Source organism: Puntigrus tetrazona, chromosome 7, assembly GCF_018831695.1.
Source record: "Puntigrus tetrazona isolate hp1 chromosome 7, ASM1883169v1, whole genome shotgun sequence".
Lineage (NCBI taxonomy): Eukaryota > Metazoa > Chordata > Actinopteri > Cypriniformes > Cyprinidae > Puntigrus > Puntigrus tetrazona.
Genome location: NC_056705.1, coordinates 19370727 through 19397368, shown reverse-complemented (window position 1 = coordinate 19397368; position 26642 = coordinate 19370727). Strand labels below are relative to the sequence as shown.

The window sequence follows — 26642 nt, the reverse complement described above, 5'->3', positions numbered from 1 at the left end:
ATCATGTTATTGTATCAAAATAGTGCGCACTGCTATTTTAAGTGATCAAATATCGGATAGACGTTTTAATTGTATAACTTAAAATTGCCAGATTGTGTTACAAAAGGTTTCGTTACCTTGTAGTCATAGCCAGCACTAAAGAGAATCCCACTAGTGGTTGGGTGCCACTCTATGAGCCCCACACGCCTGCTGTGACCATACAGTTCTAACACAGACTCGGTCAAATTCCTCCTCAGTCCACCATCAGGAATCTCCCATATTCGTACCTGACACATACACATGCAGAACACACACAGATATCACCTTTGAATCAATAGAATCACTAAAATGTGGAGTCAGTGTTAAACGTCAGGTTAGTTATTATTCTAAAATGGCATAAATTTCTTAAATGACCAGTACAACATATGTGACCCTGGACTACAAAACCAGTCATAAGTAGCATGTTTGTAACAATAGCCAACAATAGTGTATAGGTAAAAATTATACATTTTTATACAGATTAAGTCTAGATTATGCTCCATGAATATATTTTGTAAATTACCTACTGTAAATATATCAAAACTTATTTTTTGAACATTAATATATTTGCTAAAGACTTCAATTTGACTGTTATGACGGATGTTGTTGTCCAGGGTCACATACTGACACATTACAGTGATAAAGCAGTCCAGAGAGCCATCTAATCATCATGTTATCATCTGCTCTATCCTTAGGCATTTTGAGTGTGTGTGTGTGTGTGTGTGTGTGTTTAAAATGATTTTCATATTTGCTTAGTTATTTAATATGATTCATGTAGAACAGAATTACACACATGAAAATGACATTTAAATATTTATGCTTTTCCTTATACATGTATATCACTGTGATGCACTGGTTTCAGTTTAATAAATAATTCTATTTAAGTGATATTTGTGAAATGCTGGAAATGTAAAAGTAAATGCCGGTTTTCCACTTCTAAATCAAAAACAATTGAAACAAGTTGTCATTGCACAGTAAGAGGTTTCCACTGTTTATTTAAACGATGCTGACTAATTTGATTATTGTGCCGATTTTGAACATTTCGTTTACTCACAGAAGAGTCCTCTGAACAAGAAGCGATTATGTTGTCATGGAAAGGATTCCATTTGATGTCCAGGACATTGCCTTGGTGACCACAGACCTTTGGATAGTGAGGGTCGATACGGCCAAACTGCAGGAGGGAAGTACAGGTTACTGATCTGATGTTGATATATATTTATATATATATATATATGGACAGTTGAAAACATTGCCATTTTTTACGAGCTGTCTTATACACGTCCATACAATTTACCAATATCACACAGGACAAATACAGTGCCATTGTAATAAACATAAACATCCACTGTGTGGCGCTACATAACTACCGTCACACAGAGTAGTAGACAAAACATTAGTCATGATGTCATGAATTTTTGATGTCACTTTAGTCCATTGACCTCCTTCTGAGGTCCTGTGGGATTTGTAGTTCAGGTCACGCATGAGTGCACCCTGAGTGGGCTGCTTATGAAAGACTCTTCATCTATAAGTCAGGCCTTCAGCACAATGCAGAGAGATAGTACTGTTGACTCCAATATCGGAGAAGTCGTTGTTGAAGAAATTATGAATGCTTAAATCTTAGTCAAGAGAGGTGAAAAACCAAAAGCAGCTTGATATTGAGCAGTATTGCTTTTTGGTAGCATAGATTACAGCAATGAACTCCTGACTGCTCCCATGTCTGCTCTCTGTGCTATTCTCCTAGATTAGCATGATTGAAATCATGTCTGTGGTTTGCTCTCTGTTAGATTATTGCATTAAATTAGCACTGAAATTGCTTCAGGGGTGTTCATTTAATAGAATTTGTCCTTGATTTCCCACAGGAGATCAAAACTGAAAATAACACAATTATACTGTATTTTTACTATGGTTGCACAAGTTACACTTGTTCAAATATTTCAGACATACATGTGAGGACTTCTGATTTGTCAAGGTGTTCAAAAATAAAAAGCTAACCAAAACAACTTGTACAAACAGGGCATTATTAAAGGCACAGCAGCCACAAAAAAATATAAATAAAATTATATATTTTATTTTATTACATTATATATAAATAAATAAATAAAAACTACTAATAGTAGTTGACATCAGGGGAATAATAAATAAACTGAAAAATAAATAAATAAAGGTATTCAATGATCTTTTAATTGCATTTGGCAATATTTGGTAAAACATCACGACAACTAACGTACAACTGTGATTATGATTTTCTCTGAGGGACATTTTTATAAGCTAGAGCAAAATGCTGATAGGAGGTGCTTTTTGCTTTTTACCCCAGCTTTCTCTTTGTTTCTCAGCTTCCTCTCTAATCACTTCATTTTGTATTCTTGTTTATTGTTATTCTTTGTGCAAAATACTTATGCATTTGTGTGTAAGAGTGTGTTGGCAGCGTACGGTCGTTGACACAGATGTGTTGGCTGCAGATCAGGCTGTGTAGTCGCTGTCTGAGATCTTACAGTCAGAGACAAAAGAGATAATATATTTAGCCCCACCCTCTATTGTAAGCAGCACAATGATGCGTGAGGAACAGTCATGTGATTACACTAATTATGATGTCAGTGGTCGTGTGTAGTCTAGACTGCCATAACTCTGATAGGACATTCTTGTAAAAAAAACAGTGTATTCATATAGAGGACAAAGTTCTATGGCTTAACCACAGCTGTGCCACACTTGAATATCTACATCTGTATATTAAATCAATATAACACTATTACTGGACAGTCCTTAGAGTATGCTATATCATTGCATATTGTATACAGGTTTATAAAAGTTCAGGTTTGATTCTGATGCTATTATGTTTGTGAGTCCTCACACTAAACACGTTTGTGAATGCACATTTTGGGGATAGAGGTTATCATTTTACTATCAAATAACTGCCAAACACAATGTGAATGAGTAATGACTCACTGGACCTGTACTAGAGCTTAAGAGGCAAGAACAATTTTTTTTCTAAATGTTAAATGCTGCAAATTTTGAATATACATAAAACATTTACTTTCTTCCTTTTTTATCCCAGAGAAACATAAGATAGTTTACGTGCACATTCTGTAGACCCTTTTTCTGTTTGTATTGTTTTTCTGTGGGAGGCAGAAGGATCCTGACTGCTTCACAAATGCAGCTTCGAAGTTTGTGAGCTCGTTTTTTAACAATTACTGGAGAAAGTCTGATATTGCCTGCACAATGTCAGTTTCAGTTTCAGAAAGCAACTATTTTTTACAGCAAAAATTTAAACATTCAATATGATGGATAGGCTAATTATTTGAAGATGTATGTATCATGCAATGGCCAAATAGTTATTTTATAGTATATACATCCTGTAAATGATGTACGGTGCCATTACATTACCCTTACAATACTTTACATATAGGCTACAATTTAAGTAAGTGAATGTTTTCTATTAATAAAAATTCCAGAAACTAATTTTAAACCACCATCTATCACAACACTGTATAAGACAAATAATTAAGAATATAAAGCATCAGTTTGTGGATTTACACGCATGCCTACAGACATTATTTCATACACGACATAGTCATGATATACATAATAAATCTACATAGACATGCAACACAAACCATAATCCATAATAACAAAAGACAAAACTCTATTTAATTTTTTGTGATAAGAAATGTGTTCTGCAAACGCTAACATTTTTGATGAATGAGGAAAATAGAGCGCATGGCTTAGTTTTTCTACTGCGAATTGATTGGATGGAGTAAAGTAGGCGTTTAATTCAGAAATGGACACCGACAGTTGGTTAAGGATTTCATGCTCATGCTCATATCTCATCAGAAAAGGTCTCAGAGGGGAGGAGCATTTTCAGATTGGATTAAAGGTTATTTTGTGCATGTGTGGATTGACTTGCACATATGAACTGGTCACCAAAAAACAGCAATGTGTGCTAACATAATAAATACAGCCAATTTTGATTTGACTTTAAATCTGTGCTAGTTTGAATTGAGTTTGCCTCCAGCAAGCGCTGTGACATAATCGTGACGTTGGCACAAAAAGGGTCTACATGCTAAATTACAGCATGTTATTAAAGGGTAATGTTTTGATAACTTTTTTCAACAGATCTTCTCTTCCATGTCACACATACGCATGCATGTGGTGCTGCTGACATAGAAAGGCTTGTTTGTAATTGTAATACACATGCATACGTTGCAGAACTTTCATGAACATTATATTTTAATAATGTCCTTACTACCTTCCGGTTTCATTTGTAGAGTTAGAAAGCTTTTAGATTTAATCAAAAATACCCTAGTACCTTAATACCTTAGAAGATGAACAAAGGTCTTACAGTTTTGGAACAACATGAGAGGGAGCAATTTATTAATTACAGAATTTTCATTTTTGGGTGACTTTGTAATCAACTTTTTTTTAATTAATCTTCTATTTTAATTAATACCATGCAGTAATAAACAATAGGTGAACACAGCAAAATATTTTTCCACAAACTAACAGGCAAGTATTTACATTAATATAGTCACAAGTAATATAAATAAATAAAAATAATACAAATTTCATTTTAAATGCAGGGTAAGTGATTTTTCAAAAAAGATTGGGCCGAATACCGAAACAAACTTGTAGCCAATCAGAAGCAAGGGACGTGTCTAATTATGATGTGTAGTGATGAGAGCGTTCAGTGAACAGGCGAGTCGAGCAACAGAAACATACATGGTGGATAAAAAAAGATGCAAATGTCTGGGGGAACAATAAGGCAAGAGGTAGGACCCGTGTAAATATCGTATCAGCTTTCCAGTGCCGGAGAGAACTCAAGGAGCAGAAGACCTGTGATTGGACACTGAGGTTGCTTTGTTTCTTTTTGATAGGTGAGTAACACTGTGTCTACACTAGGGTTGTGTACCAAAACCTGGTTCCATTATAGCACCGGTTCCTAAGCAACACAGATTTATACCAAACCAAATGAGAACACAGATTTCGATGCCATGGCTGAACGACAACCCTAACAAATCTTTGTCGTATCACAAGTGTGCGTGTTGTTTTCACATCCCAATTTAAAAACCCAACTTGGAAATTTTGAAAATACACAGATTAGACAGATGGCTTGAATAAATGGTAAACGATGCATTGTTGAAGTGTTGTCTTTGTCTTTGTATTTTATCATTCAAAACTTTATTTTCAGTTACAGCGAATGGTCCGCTATGAGTTTAGCTACTTCTCTAGATATATAGCTTTTTCCGCACGAGGGCGCCCTCTGGCGTCCCGTATAAATGAAACCCACATCGTATGTTTATAGTGCTAATGGCCAATCTGTCCTTTTTGGGGAAATTTTAGTTTATCTATTTATTATTTATTTTATTTTAAGTCTTGTTTGGCTTCAAAAAAAAACCAAACGATAACCAACCCTAGTCTATACCAGATGGCAAGCCGCTACAGCTAAAGTCTGCCTACACTGGACACAATAAAGCGACCACTGAAAACCATTTGGAATTTGTGTCAGCACGTCATAAATAGAACGCGGCAGCAGTTTTCTATCTGAGATTTGTCGCTCGCGTCCAGTGTAGACATAATTACTGATTATAATGACTTCTATAGTATTTTGACACACCGCCGGCATCCCGTGTAGACACGGTATAACATTGGTCCTCCCTCACACTTTATCATACCGCTATCGCAAGGATTTCGCCAAGTTCTTACAAGACCAGTCGCATCTCGCGAGACACATCGGATCTTGTGAGATATCATGCCACAAGGTCTCGTCATACCCCTAGTTGTAGATATTCAGAGACAGCAGTAGAAGGATATTTTACACTACCACATCATCAGAACATGGATGGCTCTTCTAAAGCTTGTTTAAAAGGCTCCAGCATTCTTCTAAGTCCAACATTTTCCAGGGTTTTGGAACAAAATACTAAACAAAGGGCATTTCAGTTTCCAAGCTTACTGTATGCTAACTGGGGCATTATAAAAATGGGTGTGGGTCTAGTAGAAAGCACTTTTGGGCATGTTTAAGTAGTCTGAACTGGTTGGCAGTTTCCTATCAGTGTTGCCAGATGGCCCTACTCCCTTTTATATACAGTATGTGTGTGTATGTGCGTGTAACTGTACGCCTGACTGCTTGAGCCTGCATTACTTTTTTTTAGAATTCTGATATCATCCCAAACCATTACAGCACCACCTCGCACATTATCATTCACAGAAGTTTCTGTCAACAGCCGCTTAGCAGGTCAAGGAAAGGAACGGTCTCATTTGCAAATGGTTAAACGGTTAATGATGACATCATCGCGAATACCACAGCCTTCTATTCATGCTCTTTTTTTCTTTTTCCCTGTGCCATCTCATCATGCTTTCTGAATGCACTTTCCATTCCACAACTGAAGCTCCTTTGTCATATGAGGAATTCCATTTGAAAAGCCAATGTTCTGCCACTATATTTCTCCCATGTGTCTGGATTTTATTATGAGAATTGTTTGTTTTTCATCAGACAGTTTGTCCCTGTAATATAGACTAATGTACTGAACTGAATAAACGCATTATAGAGATTTAATAAACTACATACACACATTACAACAAACACAAAATTGGATTAAACTGCCAAACTTTTGTTTAACTATAAGAATTTCAAAAAATTATATATTGGTTACATATATAATGCAACTATTGTCAATTATTAAATAGCTTTTCAGTGATTTCTATGATCTCTATGGCAGTTTGGTGATGTGACAGAGAATTTCTCAGTATTACAGTAAGTACGCAAACTTCGCAGGGAGCTGTCAGTGCTAGACAGAAAAAGACGGAGACACAAGGGAGAAGGAGGATGAAGAAGCTGGGAAAAAACATCCCCACGTGGTGTCCAGAGACACACATATGCGGAAGTCAGAGGGTCTGAGCTCTTTTCCAAGGCCTGGGAGCCCAGTTGGAGTCACAAACACTTGGAAATGAGCACATTAAGGGCACAAAGCTGGCCTTCTACATCACACATTGACTGGGCGACTTTGAATGTTCATCACAAAAGTGCTATTGATACTTTATCCAAGTTGGCTGAGCCCAGGGTGTGCAGGCCTAATGGGAAGTGTAGCATGACCGGATGCGCTCAAGAGGAGGGACAGAAGAACAGACAGAATAAAGAGCGGAGATGACTGAAGAGAAGAATGGGACATCAGAGGCTGTACGCCAAAATCTCATCGTCATGTCAATGATAAACAGTGTGTGAGTCATTTTTTCTGTCTGTGCTTTTCGTGTAGCCTGGCCACTTGCTGCGGAGGCTGAATTTGGAGTCACATCTACATCGGTAACCTTGCATTATGAATGTTTAGCAGTTAGTAGCGTTGGTATAAAAAGGATTTTTTTTGGAAATGTTTCCCTGAACTGTTATATATATATATATATATATATATATATATATATATATATATATATATATATATATATATATATATATATATATATTATTTTTTTGCTTGAGAAAGAAAGTCGAGGAGGTTTGAAATAACATAAGGGTGTGAGGGTGAGTAAATCATGACAGGATATCCATTAACAGTCACTTCAACCTGCAGAACCAGAACCCCGGTCTTCTATCTTTCCCTATAAAGCAGACATATAAAGCTGTTCTGTTCCAGCCAGAGCATATTGATGTCCACATTGATTAGTCCACACTCCTGTTATATCAGTGTCAGTAACCTGGAGTTTACAGTTTCCAGCGCTTGTCCATTTTACAGCATTAAAGCCAGAGATCAAAGGAAAATTATCTGCTCTCTGCTCACTAGTCAGGCTTTTGGTTGGCCCGTAAAAAGGTTAACAGAAATATTAGAGAAATTTAGAGCATGTGAAGGCGAGGGACTTCATGGTTTAGTTTCAGAACTTGCTAGATGCAAAAACAAACAATTGTGCTTCTCAGCACAATTACAATTGTCAACGGTCCACAACATTTTGCTTATCAATTTTACTTGAATTTGTTGAAAAGGGATCTTTTCATTGTGGGTGTTAATGAAATTACTGTGCGAAAAGAATCTCACCCTTGAATATAAAATGCATATAACTCTCCAACAATCCAACTAAAGCGTTCAACAGAAAAAGAGAGTGAGAGACAGGCCTGTGGGTTTCTTTAAGTGTGCACCACATGTGCATTTATAAGAACAGGGCGAGAGATGACTCATCCATGATTTTCCACTGTTCAGTAACCACTGTTCATGTTCTTTCTACCAATTAATGTAAATGTGAATTTGTGCAAAGCATCCATTAGCACTCCATATATTGCTTTGTTTTAGACAGTTTTACACATATTTGCAGTCAAATTAACAGAAGCTTGTGTGTTTGGTCTACAGTGTGGAAGGGTGGTTGCTTGTTTATATCATACTGTATATGTTGTATAGGTTTCAATGCCTTGTTTGTGCTTCATTTTAAACTTTGATTTAATATTCCCATGTCTGTCTGCTCCAAAAGCCAAGCACAAAGTGCACTGGATTGTAACACTGATTAATAAAACTATTATAATTTATTTATTTTAACATGGTTGATTTTTTTTAATTATCAAAAATATGCATATTAATTCAAATATATAATAAAACGGTGTAGTTATTGCGTGTAGAGAGTCGTTCACTGGGGCAAAATTCTCCTCCAAAGCCTCCATGGTTGAAATCTATAAATATTGGACAAAGGCACTTCACCGATGTAGCGCATTTATAATTAGTTAAAATTAAAGTTTTACCATATGCCACATTTAACACTTACCAGTCTCGACATCAACACGCTATAAACTCCATTTTAAACTCACTGCCTGCATATAAGTCGTCAAAATAATGCTCTTGAAAGGTTCGCATAATTCATTCTAGTTTGACGCCCTACATTGTGGATGTCCGGAATTTAGTGTGAGCCATAAAATAACTGTCCAGAAGACACTGGACCGCGCGCGTGCTCCGTCGTTGTTACCTGAGTGACCGGGATAACGACGAAAGATCCTCCTCCCGCGCTCTCCGTTACTATGGCGAGGAACTTGGCGTTGACGGCGCAGAAGTGGTTGTCATGGACGTTCTTTGTGATCGGGATGCCCTCGAAGCAGTGCTCTCTGTTGGCCACTTTGCCATAGACGTTTCGAAACTTGGAGCTCCGGTAGGTCGGCCGCCATGACATCTATAAAACACAACAATCGAGATTAATAATATGACATAAGTTTGTTTGTTTTTTTAATTTCTAAAAGATTTTACTTTCTTTATATATATATATATATATATATATATATATATATATATATATATATATATATATATATATATATATATATATATATATTTTTTTTTTTTTGGCAGATGGGATTGTCCATACCCTTTATTTCGTAAACAAGAAAGAATTTAAAAGATAATTGTGATACTAGTGATAAACCTGAGTCTGTGTTTTTGCAATGACCAAAAAACTCCCAAAAACCACACACAGATCCGAACTTGTTTTTGTCATAGTCCAACATCACTTGAGTTCGTAGCCTTTAAGCAAACTTTAGATCTGTAACTATAACAGTTAAAATGTACGTCGACACCATGATATGATAAGTGAAGTACAGAGCTGTTAGTGCTGATTTGGCTCCATTTTCCATTATAAAACCCTTTAGAAGACTCTGCCACTCAAACAGGAAGCGGTTGGTGGATGCTTGTAAAATTTCACTCACAACTCAAACCACCATTTGTAGTTTAGCCTAGAGGAATGCACAAGCAACAATTTAGACTCTAATGAATGAGACTCTGCCATTCAAACTAAAATGAGCTATTCGAACAGATAGTAGCCACAAGGAGAACAGGAAGTGTTAAATCACCAGTGTCTGATCTGAATCTTTATGAGAGATTGACATCACTCATGACTAAAGACTGCATTGTGAATGTCCCTCTGCTTTTGCATGAGAACATGTACAACCCTTAGACTTCTAGATTTCTAATAAATCCTATGATGACTTTTTGGGAGCAGTGTTTGTAAAAAAGTTTGGCTAATAATGTTTCTGTTAGCAGTGAGGCTTGAAATTACATCTGGGATCTTTCTGTCCTCATCCCTTTTTTTTTATTCCACATGTGTGATTTTCAGCTCTCCTACTGTGTGAATGTTTACAGCAGTCCGAAAGCATTCAGCAGTTCGTATGCACGTTGTCCTGTCTATTTAACCACAACCGAATCAACCAGAGAGAGGCCTGCAGCTATACAGAGATTTCCATGCATAAATGCTACACGTACATATGGACACATCTCTCACTCCTCTAGAAGACCAGCTGTTCATCTGTATTACAGTATTTCTGTAACCTATATAAATCCACAAAATATATTTTCTTATTCAATATATGCGAAAAATATAATGCATCATTTATTATTAGTTTCGCCTCAATGTCTGACTCCAAATGATTCAAGCTAATTTCTTACCTTTCCTCTGGTTTTGAGCTCAGCACCTTCTGAATTTTGCAGTCATCTACAAAAAGAGCCTGTATCTTCTTCGGCTTCCTGCGTGCATCTAGTTTGCCGGCCTGAGTTACTTGCATCTGTTTCTCTCTTTTCCTTTTTCCTCCAAGCGTTCTCCTCCCACAGCCTCCTTTCATCCCTCCCTCTTCCCAGGCCCAGCCCCACATCAGCTACTGTAATTGCTAGAGGTTGAATATCTTTTTCTCTGTATGCAACACACACACACACGCTCTGTTTCTAGCATATACACATTATCTTCCTCACAGGCGCAAGTTGTTGCTCAATCCTATCTTTACTGTCTGCGTTTGCTTATTAATGTCTTTCTGTTTATTACTGGCACTGACTGAGCATACAGACTGCTCACCATCTCATCCAGTTTATAAAACATATTGATCTAAACTAAAAGACAATGTAAAGTTATATAATATGTATGACACAGCTGCACTCTGTCTACTTATGTCTGGAGGAAGTGTCCTCGTTTCCACTCGAGGATGATTACTGCTGTATGTGCATCCACTATAAAAGGCAGTTATGGTCTTAAAAACACTAGAACAAGATTAGCTTCTTGTTTCTGAGCTCTCTCCCCCATCTATGTTCCTGTTTTTTAATCCCTTCATTCACTGCCAGATAAAATAGTAAATGTTACATGTTATATATTTGAGATATGTAGTCTTACGGTTGCATATACATGACATGATTAGAAGTTTCATCTGTATTCTGAAACTGCATCAGATATGTGCATCAGGGTCAGTATCAGTAAATGACACTCATGTCACTTTATATGGACAAAAACAGTTGTTAAATGTTTTTAAAAAACGTCTTTCATTTGATCAAAATACAGTAAAACGGTAATATTATGAAATATTATTTCAGTTTTAAAAACTGTTTCCTATTTGAATTAATTTTCAAATGTAATTTCTTCCTGGAATTGTAAAACAGAAAATACCTTTAAAAACAAAACTGTTTCCAGTTTGAAGTCGCATTGCCTATTATCATCAATGTTTAAAATACTTGTGGAAACTGTGATTGATCATTTTTTAGTTAGTAGAAAATTTAAAAGGATGCCGTTTAATTTTAATTGAGCTTTATTGTTCCATTGCTATACAGTTCAATAAGTATTTTGTTATTTTTTATGTAAATGTTTAATGCATATTGTCTTGTTTCAGTACTTGCATTCTGTGAAATCTAAATTAGCCTAAGCGTTAATTGTGTAGTAACGTTGACCATGTTTAACCAACTTCAACCATGTTATGTTAAACATAGTAAATACATTTATGCAGTTTGTTTTGGTAGATTGTCCTACATTGACCATATGGAAAATATCAGAGGCTGGTTTGTTTTTTTTTGTGGTTGGTCGATTTACAACTTCTCAGATATAATTAATACATTATAATTAGGCTGTGGATATTTTTAGAACTAAACACAAGAATGTTAATAAGACATTGGACACTGTCTAGAGTTCTCTCAGGCCTATGCTAAAACACATGTCTCTCTCTCTAATTATGTTGAATGATTAAATGGGATATTTGGCTGGCTCTTGACAACCTCTATATGCAGACAGACAAGATTTATTTTACTTTAGTGAGTACTCTATCCTTGGCTTTCCCTTTAGCTCTGCTCTCTGTTCACCATGTGTCTGTCAAATGCAAGTATTTGGTAGTCGGGTCTGTTACAGACATTGATGCAAATACTGTTCAGAGAATATTTCTGACAGTACACTAAGATAATGCCTGTAAGCTGTGAGCATGTTTGTACTGTCAAACAAGAAAAACAAATGCTGAAAACATGATGAATTAGACAATACAACAAAGTCATGTTTGATTAGGTGTACTGGTATAGCTGTTTAACCACAAGATAAGTTAATGTGCTCATTTTGAGGACTTCTCTTTATGTAGGGGATGCAAGGGTGTGTGTGTGTGTGTGTGCATGGTGTGTGCATTAGTCTTAGTCTCAGACGACACACCCAGTGTTTGCCCACAGCTTGTTTAATGACCGTCTGATGCTTATTGCCCCCAAAATGGCAAATGTTAATTTAATTGGATTTTTTTATTTGACGTCTGGGAGTAAGTATTTTCATCTGGAAAATTAACATTTTTAAAATGTTTCCAAAATTGTGTATTTAGGGGTATCACAGCTAATCACAACGACAGCGGCCTTAAAAGGACACCCTTGTAACTTATCTAGCTCTAAAAATAGCATTTTAGTATCATAGTATGTAAGGTATAGTACCTTAAGGTTTTTAGTTTTTAGGAGTAAATAACGCATAAAGATGTCCTTTTGAGAGTACTATCCATAGTGTCAAGCTGAATATAACTCTAAAAGGTACAATCTTTGAGTATTTTTCCTGAAAGTGAACTGAATCAGTGTTTGCAGTAAGCTTTTTCCTAACTGAAAAATGAATGTTATTAAATCTTTGAAATTTACAGTGCTTTACAGTACACAGCAGTGTTTAATGTAATGCACTCAGTATAAAGTTCACATTTGTTTTCTGAGTATCTCTGTGAAATAATTATAATATGAAATAATTAACAATGTTTTGATGGACGGAATTCTGATCCGCTTGTTATTTTATTATTTTTTTCATACTAGTCTATACCTGTAATTTGGTTTGCAGTTTGTCAATTTAATTGTCAGACAGATTTTTTTTCCTGGGTATCTTCAAATTATTGAAGTGATATTCATTATTTTAGGTGCTGTGTGTTGTTCTGCTCTGTGTTTTTTTTTTCATGGACATGCTCTTTTTTTCTGCAGGACAGAGAGACTCCAGAGACTTCACACTTTATTGACTTTTTCCCATTTTGCCTGCAGTTTCTTTTGCTGCTATGTCTTTGGTTTTCTTTCTATGATTATTTCGAATACTTATATCTCCAGTTCACTCATTCTTTTGTCTCATTATTGCCACTGTTGGACTGATGAAAAAGAAAGGCAAAATGCAAGATAAACCATAGGGTGTTATCATTTCATATATTGTTCACTCTGTCCCATTCATCAGTCCATTCCACTACTCAAATATTAGATCTCCCCAACCCAATTTAGCCTCATTCATGTAAAGAATCTGATATTCCAACAGCTTCCAAGTCAGGAAGCAAGCGTCTTATGTCTTTAAAATGGGACACAAAAACTAATGAAAGGCCTCTAGAGGGCCACAGCTGGTGATTGGTTAGACCGCTTTCAGCCCCTCGCCATGCCAGGGAGCCCATCTTTGTTGAGCGTTAGAGCAGCTAACCTCACACTCCCACTTCTTAGTAGCAGGAGTGAGTTCTGATGCCATTCTGTCTCTGTGGGAGTTAAATAACACTGAGCCTGGAGACTCACTGCCTGTTTTGGCAGCTCTGGCTCCAGCTGTGAATGAAATACAGCGGAAAGAGAGCCAGGTCAAGTTGCATGCTGTCCTTTCACACACAGAGAAGTCAGAATGAATGTTGGTGGCTGTAGAGACAGTTTATAGCATAGGCTTCGATAAATCCTGTCCCTAAACCTGTCCAAAGTCTGCCAGTCCTGAACTTTGGGAAAATTGCTGTAGAAAATTCAGCTTTTACTCAGACGAAAATGTAATGAGGACAACATGAGATTTACCCAATATATGGCTGCCAAGCGACGAATGATAACACTGTATTTTCAATATGCATGTTTATTGTTTGTTTTCACTGGATTGACTAAATCCATGCGCACACACATTAATGAAATCATCCTAAGCCGTAAGCTTACCGTGTGTTATTAAGCAATGACAATACCTTGAAGAAAACAGTCACGGGTGTACGTTAAGTTCCAGAACAGAATCATTTTGTCAGAGCTAAAGGGCATTTCAATCCCTTCAATTCTCAGTGAGGACAGAACTCAGGGGAGGGAGGAAAAAGGCTCAGAGATGGGATGGAGACCCTCATTACTACTGTACTGGAGGGGGTTTTGTGTACTGGGGTGCCCTTTGTTTGTTATTGTCTGTCTGCTTGGCTGTTTTTTTGCTCCACCAGACGGTGCAGAAGCAGCTGGAACAAGTAAAGAAAAAAGTGACACCTTCGAGTAATGGAAATAAAAAGACAAGTCCCTTTAAGGTCCTTACTTATAAAAGTTCCTGTATTCCATAAATCTTTTCTTAGTATTTTCATTCACTACCAGTCAGATGTTTTATCACTTACTTTTTTAATACTTTTTTTTTTTTTTTTTAAAATGACACTCAGATTAAATAAATTCCACACACTGCACTTGATCAATGACATACTGAGACATGTTTCTCTTTGTAAATGGCCTACCTGTTTTAGACTAGGGATCTTTGATTGAATAGGAATAGGAAAAGAATAGAATAGGCCTCTACCGAAGTACTGGCAATTATTGTATTATTATTTGTTTGTGAGCTGTATATTTTTGACTGAATATAAAGAATTGTCTCATATGAGTAGTTTAGTCATCAATCAGACACACACAGTCTTATTTGTTGCCTTGAGTACAGACTCGAAACTCGGGTAAATATGAGTTATTTGCCATGATGTTGAACAGCAGGATGTTGATCTAAGAACACTAGGAAATTTATTGAGTGTATCATGACATACTTCCTCAAAAGTATAAGAAACAAGACCACCAGTTTAACCTTTTTTGTCTCTGTATGGGATCAGACAGACAGGATGGGTGTAGTCACTATAAGCTACCTAAAAGACGGTTGGGGGGAGGGGGACAGGGTTGATTACATTTGATGTGATTCCCTTTAAAGGTTATTATTTTGATAATTCATATGTGAAAAAGAAAGTTTGAAAAGTGCCGCAAGTGTCATCTGGGGATATAAACTGCATGTTGTTATTCAATTCACTTAGGATGTCCTTGAGAGGGTTATCAGACGTTGATAAAGAAGTAGCAAATAATGAAATAGGAAGTTGTCTGATGCTGTGCTGTAAGACACAATTTGTCAAGGATAGCCTGTCAAGTCAAGGTCCAGTTAAAGGAATAGTTCAATTTGTTTTCAAAGTTTATCAGGGTATGTGGTCTTTTTTCTTCATTAGTTCCAATTTTGAGATTTTTATGTCAAACCGTTGTATCCTGTCAGTCATCTAATGGTCGGTGCAGGGAACTTTCTCTATGAAAGGGCCAAAAAAAATCATGAAAACAGAAATCCAAATTAAACCATACACTTTCGTAAAGATACATTGATTGCCTAAGACATGAAACGAGCGGTTTGTGTGAGAAAACGTACAGTTGTTTATATTGTTTTTTTACCTCTTGTACACCATCATGTCCAAATGATCTGAGGGCGCTGAGGGTGTGCGCGCTCTGGCATGGTTAAAACTCACCAATCCCGGATGACTTCGAGCATACATTATTCTTTAGTTTGAAGTTGAATTAAACATCCCGGATTAGCGCAAGTTATTAACATTTTTATTAGCTGTTACCTACAAACTCTGTGTTGTGTAAAAAATGACTGACGTATATGCGCGGGAAATCACTCCCGGCGCTTTTCGCCATTTGCGTAGACTATTGGACATGGTGGTGTACAAAAGAAAAAACGACATAACTATGTTCACATATGGCTTCCTTTTGTCTTATTTAGTTAAAATGTAATATTTCTCAGTTTAAACATTTTTTATGTTCTCTATGTTCTATTGTGAATTAAATATTGGCTCATGGGATTTGAAAGTCTAGTTTTCATTTTATTCAAATAAAAAAAAAATGTCTCAACATTTGTTGTTAAAAAAAGGTTGAAAAAATGTCAATGCTTGATCACAGATATTCTTTAGATGTTACAAGTATATCTCTATGCAATTGGATTTTGACTTTTTAATAGTAATACTATGCAGTAAAATGATTATATGCTTAATATTCAAAATCAGTACTAAAAAGGCTTATTCCTCCCATATGACCTCCTGTGTCCTTGTATCTTTAAGCATTGCTACAGTGACTAAAAGAGCAACCCCTAGAGATTGTCATTCCCAGGAGAAGAGCTGTTGTTTTCCTTCCTCTAACCTCCCCGTTGTTAATGGACAGGGTGTGATAAGCAGGACCAACAGATGGATAGATGGGGATAACGCTGGGGAGGTAGAGAGAGATAGGACAAAGGATGGCACACGCTAGGAGGTGGAGGGGGTAGGGCAGCAAGGAGATGATCGTTATGGTCAACATGAGACTAGACCGTGACTCAGCTCTCTGCTGATCTGTCAATCAAATTACACAGGATTCACTAATGACCATTTGCTGCATTAAGACGTGACTAATTCAGCATGAAATGAGGAAATTTCTGAATGAAAGTAGGCATAGAGTGTGACTTTTCAGCAAGCATAAAGAATACAGAGTGACTGCTATGTGTGTGAGCCTTCTGACGCAGCTTGATATGTCCTGATGCCAGCTCTGAACCGCATGCAAAAAAAAAAAAACAAGAGCCCCAGTTGCAATGACGGCCATCTGGCAAGTGCTTGAGAAGAATATTCGGTATTGGCTCTTTGCGTCAAAGAGGCAAACAGAATAGACCAAAGTCACTGCTGTATTTTTAGATGGGTGCACCAGATCTGTTCTCTTGCATCTGGTCTTTTAAGTATCGGGTTATATGGGGTTAAAGCCCATTCTCTGAGCTTGACATTTCTATACCACAGGAGCTGCTCTCTGCTGGCAGAATACTTTGTTATTTAGAGAGCTCCAACACAGATGTAGATGCACTTTGCAAAATTACTTCCATCTCAACCTACATATTTCTCAGTTTGGAATGCCAAGAGTCTAGCAAACTTGCATAAAGACTAACAGCCTGTCATCTCTGATTCAGTAGATATCCACTTCACCTGTCAAGAATAATTCATTGAAGCTGCTCAAGTAGTTTTATAAGCAGCTTGCTGTTTTTTGATTGATAGCGACTAAAACAAACAGTCCTGAGAGATAAATGTGTCAAATGTTTGTCTCGGATTAATTGCGCACAGCATGACAGCACACATAATAATCGTACCTGACAAAAACCTCTGTCAGTGTCATAATATTTTAATACTGAACCTGACTGTGTACAGTCCAACTTTTCTGCTGAGCAGCGTTTTTATAAGAATTAGCAAAAATGGAAATGTATGAGAGTGGGTTATTTATAGTTCCAAATCATAGCTCCATATGTAGACAGCAGTTTAAGCATGCTTCTGACATAAACAGCCTACACTATTCTGTCTTCAATGATGCCTTGTTTTAGCCATATTCTAAGGTAGCATCGCCTGTATCTTTCAATCCCAGACTGCACTAGGTCTGATTCACAATATATATATATATATATATATATATATATATATATATATATATATATATATATATATATATATATATATATTTTTTTTTTTTTTGTTATTGTAAAAGTATTGGTAAAAAGGCAATTTTTTCCAGCCTTTGCCAATAGTGTCTTTTTTTGTATGCACAAAAAAATCTAACCAGAATGATGGCTTTTATGTAAATTAATTAACACATGAAAATGCTAATTTATGTACGCTCACTGGTGTGAAACTATGGATGACTGCTTTCAAACTGTAGAGCTGTAAATGTGCATTTTGACAAGTTGAAGTAAAGTATTTTGTTGATATGGGATCATTTGGTGGTATTCAAATTGTCTCTACCCTTGTGCTGCCCAGTCCATGCTGTGCTTTCTAATCCTATGAAAGCTGTATATAAGTTAGTCCCTCTCCTGCGTTCTCCATCTTGGAGAAAGTCCTTTTATAAATTGGATTAAGGCTTCAGATTTGGCAATGCTTTGCTGACTAGACAGGCTTTCTCTCCAGCGGTCTCTGGCTCCCTGTGCAAGTAACAGTCTGCTCCTGTATGCTACACAGAAGAGGAGCATCATGGCTCAGACATGCCATCTGCCCTGAGTAAATTAGCCAGACACACCACACCACACCCAAACCAAAACAGCCACAGTGCCATAACGTAGGCATTGTGTAAAAGCTATAAGCAGTTTTACGAATAGTGGTCAGTCAACATAGGTTTTTAATCACAGATTTTTACTGTCTGTCAAATTGCTTGATTGTGTAGTTTCACAGAAAAACTATTTCTAATAAATATCTTAAGTTTGTAGAACCCAGTCATACAGAAATCTGGACCTACGTAAAGGCAATGTCTGGATGATTCAGACAAAGCTCTGCCATTTCTGATGGTGCTACATCAGCTGGACCTCAGAAGCTGGTATCCTGTAATAGTGTTACCCAGCTACTGATGAGCACCGTGACCTTCCACAGTGACATGACAATGTCGTATTAGCCTGTTGTCTTCCTGCTTGGCTAATCTCTTCTGACTGTTTCTCATTGCTGGCAGGATTCTGTTTCAGTGTGATCGCCAGCACAGCACTCTGAGCTAAAACTGGATTTTGCAAGGTGTGCTGTGAAATGTGCTTGGGCTAGTGTCAAATATAAAACAGCTGTATGAGAGGCTGAGCGAGGTGAGGAGTACAATTATTAAGCAAAAATATCAGTGAAGACGGCATTATTAAGCTAGCGCTGGGGAGCAAAAGCGATGCACTTGCGAGAAATTTGAATTAGTTTTAAACCTCATTTTAAATTCTGTCCCGCATTTCAGTGTCTATCATCAAGTTCATATGAAACTCCAGGCACATCAGGTCTATGGTACAAGGAGAAAACTATGCATTAATTTTCTTACATTTACATCAATAGTGTCACACTGTGGTTCAAGAGAAGGAGCACTCAATGAGAATATAACAAATAGTCTTTCAAGCTTCTACAGATGAAATAAACAATATAGCTACAGACAGAACAAAACCACATGTTAATGACGAGATCAGACAAACTGAACTGAAACACACAGGGAATAAATACACAAAGTAATTGACTAAATTAATGAGACACACCTGAAGACAATGATGCAATTATCAGAGGAACGGAAAGTAGGGCACACAGAGCACGTGGGACAATCAAAACAACAACAAAAGAGTCCAGATACATGACAAATGGAACAAACAAATAAATGGTTAATTGGTTTTGTGGACTAAAATGGTTAAAAGCCATCAAACAGATAAAATGAAAGTCAATATCCTGTATATCCTGAAGGTTTTTACAGAGAGATTTGTTCATATAAAATTTTCCTGGATAATAAACATTTTATTTCCCCCAAAAACTGTCAAAATGTTTTTGTCTGTTTTAAGTATTTTTTTTGTGTACGAGGGACCAAAGGAGACACTGTCAATTCTGTCTGTAAAAACCTTTGACTGTAATATTCACCCTATTCACCTGTGGTGTTAGCCTTAAATAATAAATTATAATCTTCTGTTTTCAGTGACATCCCAGTGGCTAAAATCTGATATATTTTAACTTAAGATGTTCCACAAGTTTACAAAAATCATTCTTCAGGATATTTGCATAGTTTAATCTATGACGTTTTAAGACCCTTGATCTGTAGTGCTTGTTATGTGTGTCATTGACGTCATTAGCACAAAAAACAATCAATTCTCTTTATTGACACATTTGTTTCTGCACAAATGCATGCATGTACGTGTGTCCCCTATGTGTCCTACATCATGTGACCCATTTTGGATTGATGCATTGATTTGAGCTCTTGAAAAATTCGGCTAGTGTTGTTTGTTCATTTTTGGGTCAACTACTTGTGTTGTGGCATAATAATGGTGGTATTGTTAAAAATTAGCCGTAGTATAATTTCCCAAACAGATGCAATACACGGTTGGAATGGCAGAGCTGAAATCTGTGTCAGTGGGTCTCCACCTGGCGATCTGTCTGTTCAAGCCTCAGGCCTCGTCAAGTGTACCTTTTTGTTTTGCTCTAAAAATGTCCAAAACATTGCCTTCATTTTTTTTCTCAGACATCCTCTCCAGTGTCTTCTTCGTGCTTTTGGTTTCTCACTCTTGCACATTCTCTTTTGTCCTTCTACCTGTATCTTTCTCTGAATCCTCCAGCTCTGTTTTGTTGTGTGGGATTTGTTTTCGTCAGTGAAATTTGATTAATTGGAGCCTGGAAGCAGAGCTAAGCACTCGGAAAACTGCCTGAAGGAAGTCTGGGCTGCCGTAAGTCCAGGATCACATGGGGTTAGATCTGTGCCTCTTTAAATTGCCTTCCACAACACTGACTTTCTACCTGAGGCCTGTAATACATGTAATGCATTTCTCATGCCAAGTTTGCTTTCTATCCAGCCCATATTTTCCACTCGTGATTTCTCCATCTGAGCTGGTTTTTGTTGGCTTTATTGCAATAGAGAGTGTATAGATTTGATATTAGAAATGAATTTGATTTATTTGATCATATGTTATCATGTTCTGGCTTGTGTTTATAATAATATCGATCATTCTTGCTGGAATAGCTAGCCCATGCTGTTTTGAAAGTGCAGTGTCTAACATTGCTCTTAAACACACACACACACACACACACACACACACATACACACACCGTTTTTACTCTTTTGCACTTTCTCACTGATGCGTTTTCTAAGAAAATAAAAGGCTTGAGTTTTTGGCATATCACTTCAAAAAACACTGCTGAGGGCCAGGGAATGCTGGGAAGGAATGTGAACCTTCACAGCGCACAGCTGACCTCTCTCTTTCTTTCTGCTCTCAAAGAAAGCTGCTCTCTTTTTCCTTTTAAGCGGCAATAACCTCAGACAACTTGTAGGTATTGTTTACTTCAGCCTGAAGTATCAAAAACATTTTCATAATGTTCTCATTGTACTTTCTCTCTTATGACCAAGCCCAGATGGAATCCGCTCTCTTTTTTTTCTCACAATTTCTGTGCTAATTTTGTGGAGGAAGGGGAATCTGTGAAATGGATTTTAAAAAGAGAAAATGTGTTAAACAGAGCTGAGAATACTACATCATTATTAATAGCTGAATATTGAATGCAAATAGCTACTGACACCCTCAAGGTGTCTCATAAAGAAACTGAGCATATCAAAACTAATTATGGCAGATCCATGTGAAATTCTTGCCTATCATAAGGCAAGTGTACTATATTGTGTCCATCCTGAAATATGTTGCACTTCATGAACAGACAGTCCTGAGCAAGGGGTGAAACTACAACACATAAGGGATCGGAAACCTGACATTAAGAGAAATAAAGTAATTTTTTTATACACAGAATAAATTTAATATAGCAAGCGAGCACTGCAGCGGTCCCTGACTTCAGTCTAGTGCGAATTATGACAATATTTCATGAAACAAAATGTGAAATTTGCCAGCATTTGAATGCAGCAGAATGCAGTTCACTTCTAAATTTAAAAGAGTCGTTGGTGAGTGGGATCACATGCATTGCTCTGCTGAATTACAGATCATAAGCTCCATTTTCATGAGACTGTATTAGTAAGAGAAGCGTGTTGAAATCCTGAGAGCGGAAGCATATGACCCATCTTCTTCATGCTGTCACGCTTTAGTTCCCACTCCCACACTGTTTGATTTGTGTAGGATGTAGCATTTCCTTCTCTGGTCCCATGTTCCACTGTGGACCTCTCACACACAGGCACAAAAAATGAGATTGCAATTTCAACGACTATTTCCAAAACTCATGCCATTGGTCTAGCTAAAAGTAGGTTGCCGCATTTGTGGATGTTTTTACATTGTTACTACACACTCATCCTGCGAGCGTATGTCTGTGCATATAATATTGCAGTGGCAATAGATAAAGATATCTCAAGGCAAGAATCTTAATATAATATTTTCTCAGTTTCTGTGCCTTAGCGTAGGAGTGAAAAGAGAGAGGAGACAGACAATGGGAATTACAGGACAGTGTGAACTTCACACACTGATGCCCCACAGCTGCTGTTTATCTACACCGAGTCTCGTAAGCCCAGGACCACAGGAAGCACATCCTCTTCCCAGTGTCTCTACCTCATGTTCACTACAGCTCTGCAGGAGCTGAGCAGGATATTTATAAATGACATGATCTCCTTTCCTTTTCTATAGAAAGTCCCACTGAAACTCTCAGTCTCCGTGGAGTTGGTTCTATCGAAAGAGACGTTCTCATATCTTTTACACTTTCTCAGGCTTCATAAAAAAGTTGAAGAGAAATGCTGGGCCTTTTAGTCGTTTTGTTCATTATTGGATGTTTTCTGTATAAGCACACTGGACGGCGGGAGGTTCAGGTTGCTAAGCTAGCTGTTAGGACTTGGATCTAATGTGACTCTTCTCAGCGTGAGTGCACACTGCCTGCATCGGGCATAATAGCCTGCAAATTCGGTCCAGATTATAAGATTCCCTCTGAGGATAAAACACAAACCAGCCTCCAAATCAAGCGTGTATTCAAGTTTGCATAGCAAAGCATAATTAGCTGCAAGGCCCATCAAAAATACGCACCCCATACTTGAAAAAAGTATTTTCTTAGTTTATAGTCACTTTTATATATTCATACTCTTCTTTTTCATGAAGGAGTGATCCTTACCAGTGTCCTTCCCTCACAGCTCATCGTCTAGTTTTATCATTGGTAGAATATGAAATGAGTGAAATATTTTAATACAAGCACTTCAGTCAAAATACATTGTATGCAATGTCAAACCTATCTGGCTATTTTAAAAACAGCTTTAAGCTTGAATGAGACACATTGAGGGGGTAGTTAGTTTTATTTTTATTTATTTTATTTATTTTATTATTTTTGGTTTAGTTATGACGCAGCGATTGACCATGATGTGTTACTTGCTAATTGCTAGCAAGTAACAAATCATCATCATATTAGAAGGGTGGGCTTTTTCCTCCTAGAGAGCGTTTAATTGGACAAAAGTCTTTGTAGAGGAGTAGTTCATATTTTTTGTGCATTTTCTCAGAAGAGAAAGTTTGATCATGTTAATGTTTGTAAATAGTAAAATAATGATGTAATATCAAAGAATGATATAAAGTCTTGAATTTATTTAAAATCATTTCATAGAACTATATAATTGCTGATAAACACTGTTTTAGACAAGGATTTTTCTTCTATGAATGTACAGTGTTACTTCTGTTTGCCGTAGTTGTATTACTTATGTGTTTTTAAACACATTTCCATTTATTTGATTTTTAGTATTAAAGCAATTAGCATCAACATTGTAAAGTTCTTGAATTTGATGAAATACTTTATAATAGTTCACTTTATAAAATATATGTGTTATATGTTAATATTATATAATATATGTATACTGGGTGGGCACCGACATAGCCGTGTGAGTTTTATGAGTGTATGCAACATATAATGCATTTACATCTCTATTCACATCTCTACCACAAAAAAAAAGAAAAAAACACCCACCACTATCTGCATGAGGTCAGTTGTGCATATGGAGTAGTTATAATAATGTGTTTTACACCTGTGAGATTACAGTCCTTCTTCCTACGCAGGGTCTTCTCAGTCGCTCAAACACTCCTGACAAGTGTGTTTCTGTGCATTTTATATGTAAAATTATCTCTTAGCTTTATAAACACACCTGTACGCTTCCTACCTGCCTCTCGACCTACTGACAGGCAGACATGTGCAAACCCACCCACACACACCATAGATGAGAACCCTTCTCACAATCAGCCAATAAATACACTCACAGCACACTCGTGATCAAGAACACATGACGTCTGCCTGACTCTGTTGTTAATGCTGTTGAATAAATTAATCGATGGGTCCATTTTGCAAATTCATTGGAGAATCTGATGCCTGTTGGCAGTTCTGTCAGACGAAATTCTGTCCCAGGGTGAAAGATATGCTAAGCTTTAAACAAAGGCATGAGGGCACATGTGTTGACTTTCGACTCTGGAGACAAAATAATCTTTAACCCCTCCTCCAGCTTTCTATTCATTCATTCTGCTTTCTTTGTCTGTTCATAGGAATTTAATTACAATGTTTTATGTACATTTTTGAAGGATAATTTTTTTTACATTTTCAAGATGTTATTATTTATATAAAGTATTTTTGAGGGCCGATCTGGCAAGGTTTATGCTGCCACTAGTGTATGTGTATATATATATATAAATTACTAAATATGGTAATAATTATTACTACGTAATGGCTTGTATTAAAATAATGGTTATTATTCAGTCTGTGTGCTAATAATTAGATTTGTATTTGTACTATAAATTATTATTATTTTTTAAAGCCCACTAGTGTAAACCAGCTTTAACACCTGTTTTGGCTTCAGTTCATAACTTGTATAAAATTAACATCCACAGTGATTTATTGACTTAAGTGTGACAGGAAGTGACGTGCAGCCAGCTGTTTTATAGCCCTGCAGTGAGAGATGCATCCTGTCCTGTTCATGACAGTCTGGGTGTGTGACCGTTTCAGTCCCAAGAGTCTGTGAGGATATCCTGCCACACACACACACACACACACACAGCTGTGTGGTTAAACACTAGTCTATATGTGCACTCACTCTCACATGAGGAGTGGAATCGCTCTCGTCTCTCTCACAGTCAGACAGAGTGCTGTTCTGCTCGGTCAGCACACATACACAAACACTCCAAGGTCATTTAGCTCTGTACAGTACCCATCACTCGAGCCGCACTCAACATCTCAACCTCCTCCATCAGAGCAAAACACACACAAACACACACACACATCAGTTCTTACACAGTCAGCACCTGCGTCATGCGGGTAATTCAGCCGGGAATAACGGCAACACACATCACTGCATGATCACTGACACTGACTGAGATTTAAGTAAGATATGGATCCCTAAATAATAAAATAGAATAAAATAATATATCCATCAATCTACTTTCCAAACTGCTTCCCAATGTGAACTAGCAGGGATGCTAAACTTAATGTAATGTAACATTTATGTTTATCCATTTTCAAAATCACTTGTCCTGTAGAATTGTGAGGCTTATAGCATGATATAATATCCTATTTCCTATTATGTTTTATAGTTACAAAAGGCATATTATGTGATCGAACCTTGATATTATAGAGATGAACACAAAGAGATGCTGTTTATAAGTATATATGTTTATAAGTATACAAATCTTTAATTAGAGATTAAAACAATATTAGACCAGGTGTGACAGTTTGATAAACATGCAAACAAGCACAATAAAGACATAATTTGCCTGATTTACATTAATACTTTGATGAATTTAGTTGAAAAAGAATTCAACTAAATTGGGAACATTTTGGACCATCATCATAATCCCAATGTCAAAAAGTGGCACGGTGGCCTGCTTCTTCTCTTCTTGTTCCTTTCCTCTTTTCTCTTTTTTATTAGTCAACCATACTACAGTATGTGACATGCTCAAAAAAGCACAGCTCAGGCTTATTGCAGGACAGCACTGGATTAAGAGCTCCACTTCGTAATCAGTCTGCTAAAGCTTGACACACACTCACACACACATAAACATGCCTCTCCCAGCCAAGACCCACTGCCCTACTGCGGGACAGGCACTTGCATATTAAACACACACAGGGAGCCAGCTGGACAAACGCACATAGAAGTTTGTACCGCACAGCAAATCCAGTAGACATAAGATTCACCTGCATAAACACGCACACACACACACACACACACACACACACACTCCACCTGTCCAGCACTGCAGTACACTACAGGCACAGATTCAGCAGAACATCCCACTGCAGTGAAGCCCAAAGCAAGCAGCCCCTCCCAGCCTCACACACTCCAGCACACGCTTACCTTTGTGACAGTCATGCAGAGAACAGTGTAGAAGAGTCCGCTTCCGTTCCTGAAACGCTGAGTGAGACAGCAGGACAGAGATAGAAGGGCTCACTGAGCTCGTGCAGCCTGCAGTCTCTAACACAGCAGAGTGAGACACGAGAGATTGTGAAAGAGGAGGAGAAGAGAGGAGAGAGAGAGAGAGAGAGAGAGAAAGGGAGGGTCTGGTCGCTGTCTCTCTCTAAGTATCCAAGCCTATCAGTGCCGCGGTAGCCGTGGTCCTGTAGTCAGGATACTGCAGTGAAGTCAGCATAGTATGTTACTTCTATTGCTCCTTGTTCTTTCTCTCTCTCTCTCTCTCTCTCTCTCTCTCTCTCTCTCTCTCTCTCTCTCTCTCTCTCTTTCCTCCCATGCTGTCAATCTGATTACTGCATATGCTAATGAAGATTACAGTATACTCTGTTTACAGTGTTATACTCTTTCTCTTTAGCTTTCTGTAAGCAACAAATATGTGACCCTGGACCACGAAACCAGTCATAAAAATTAATGTTTTGAAATTGAGATTTATAAAGAAGAAAATTGCCTTTTAATTTGTAGAAATTAAATTCTTAGTGCATATTGCTAATTAAAATGTATATATTTACAGGAAATCTTTATGGAACATGATCTTAAATTAATATT

The 26642-nt window shown here is 37.2% G+C and overlaps 1 protein-coding gene across 2 annotated transcripts in view; it reads right to left on the bottom strand.

The window, feature by feature from the left end:
• The window catches only part of coro2ba (coronin, actin binding protein, 2Ba), a 33196-nt gene extending 6926 nt beyond the window's left edge, over positions 1–26270 (bottom strand). The window contains exons 1-4 of one of the 2 annotated variants that reach the window (XM_043243878.1): positions 25983–26270; positions 8947–9147; positions 1073–1189; positions 117–266 (exon numbers count right to left, since the gene is read on the bottom strand). In XM_043243878.1, the coding sequence (XP_043099813.1) occupies positions 117–266; positions 1073–1189; positions 8947–9147; positions 25983–25997 (483 nt within the window). In that variant the 5' untranslated portion in view covers positions 25998–26270. Of the gene's footprint in view, positions 1–116; positions 267–1072; positions 1190–8946; positions 9148–10412; positions 10552–25982 lie in introns of those variants that run through there. The other variant, XM_043243879.1, reaches the window with a different exon arrangement.
• Positions 26271–26642: the final 372 nt, after the last annotated feature.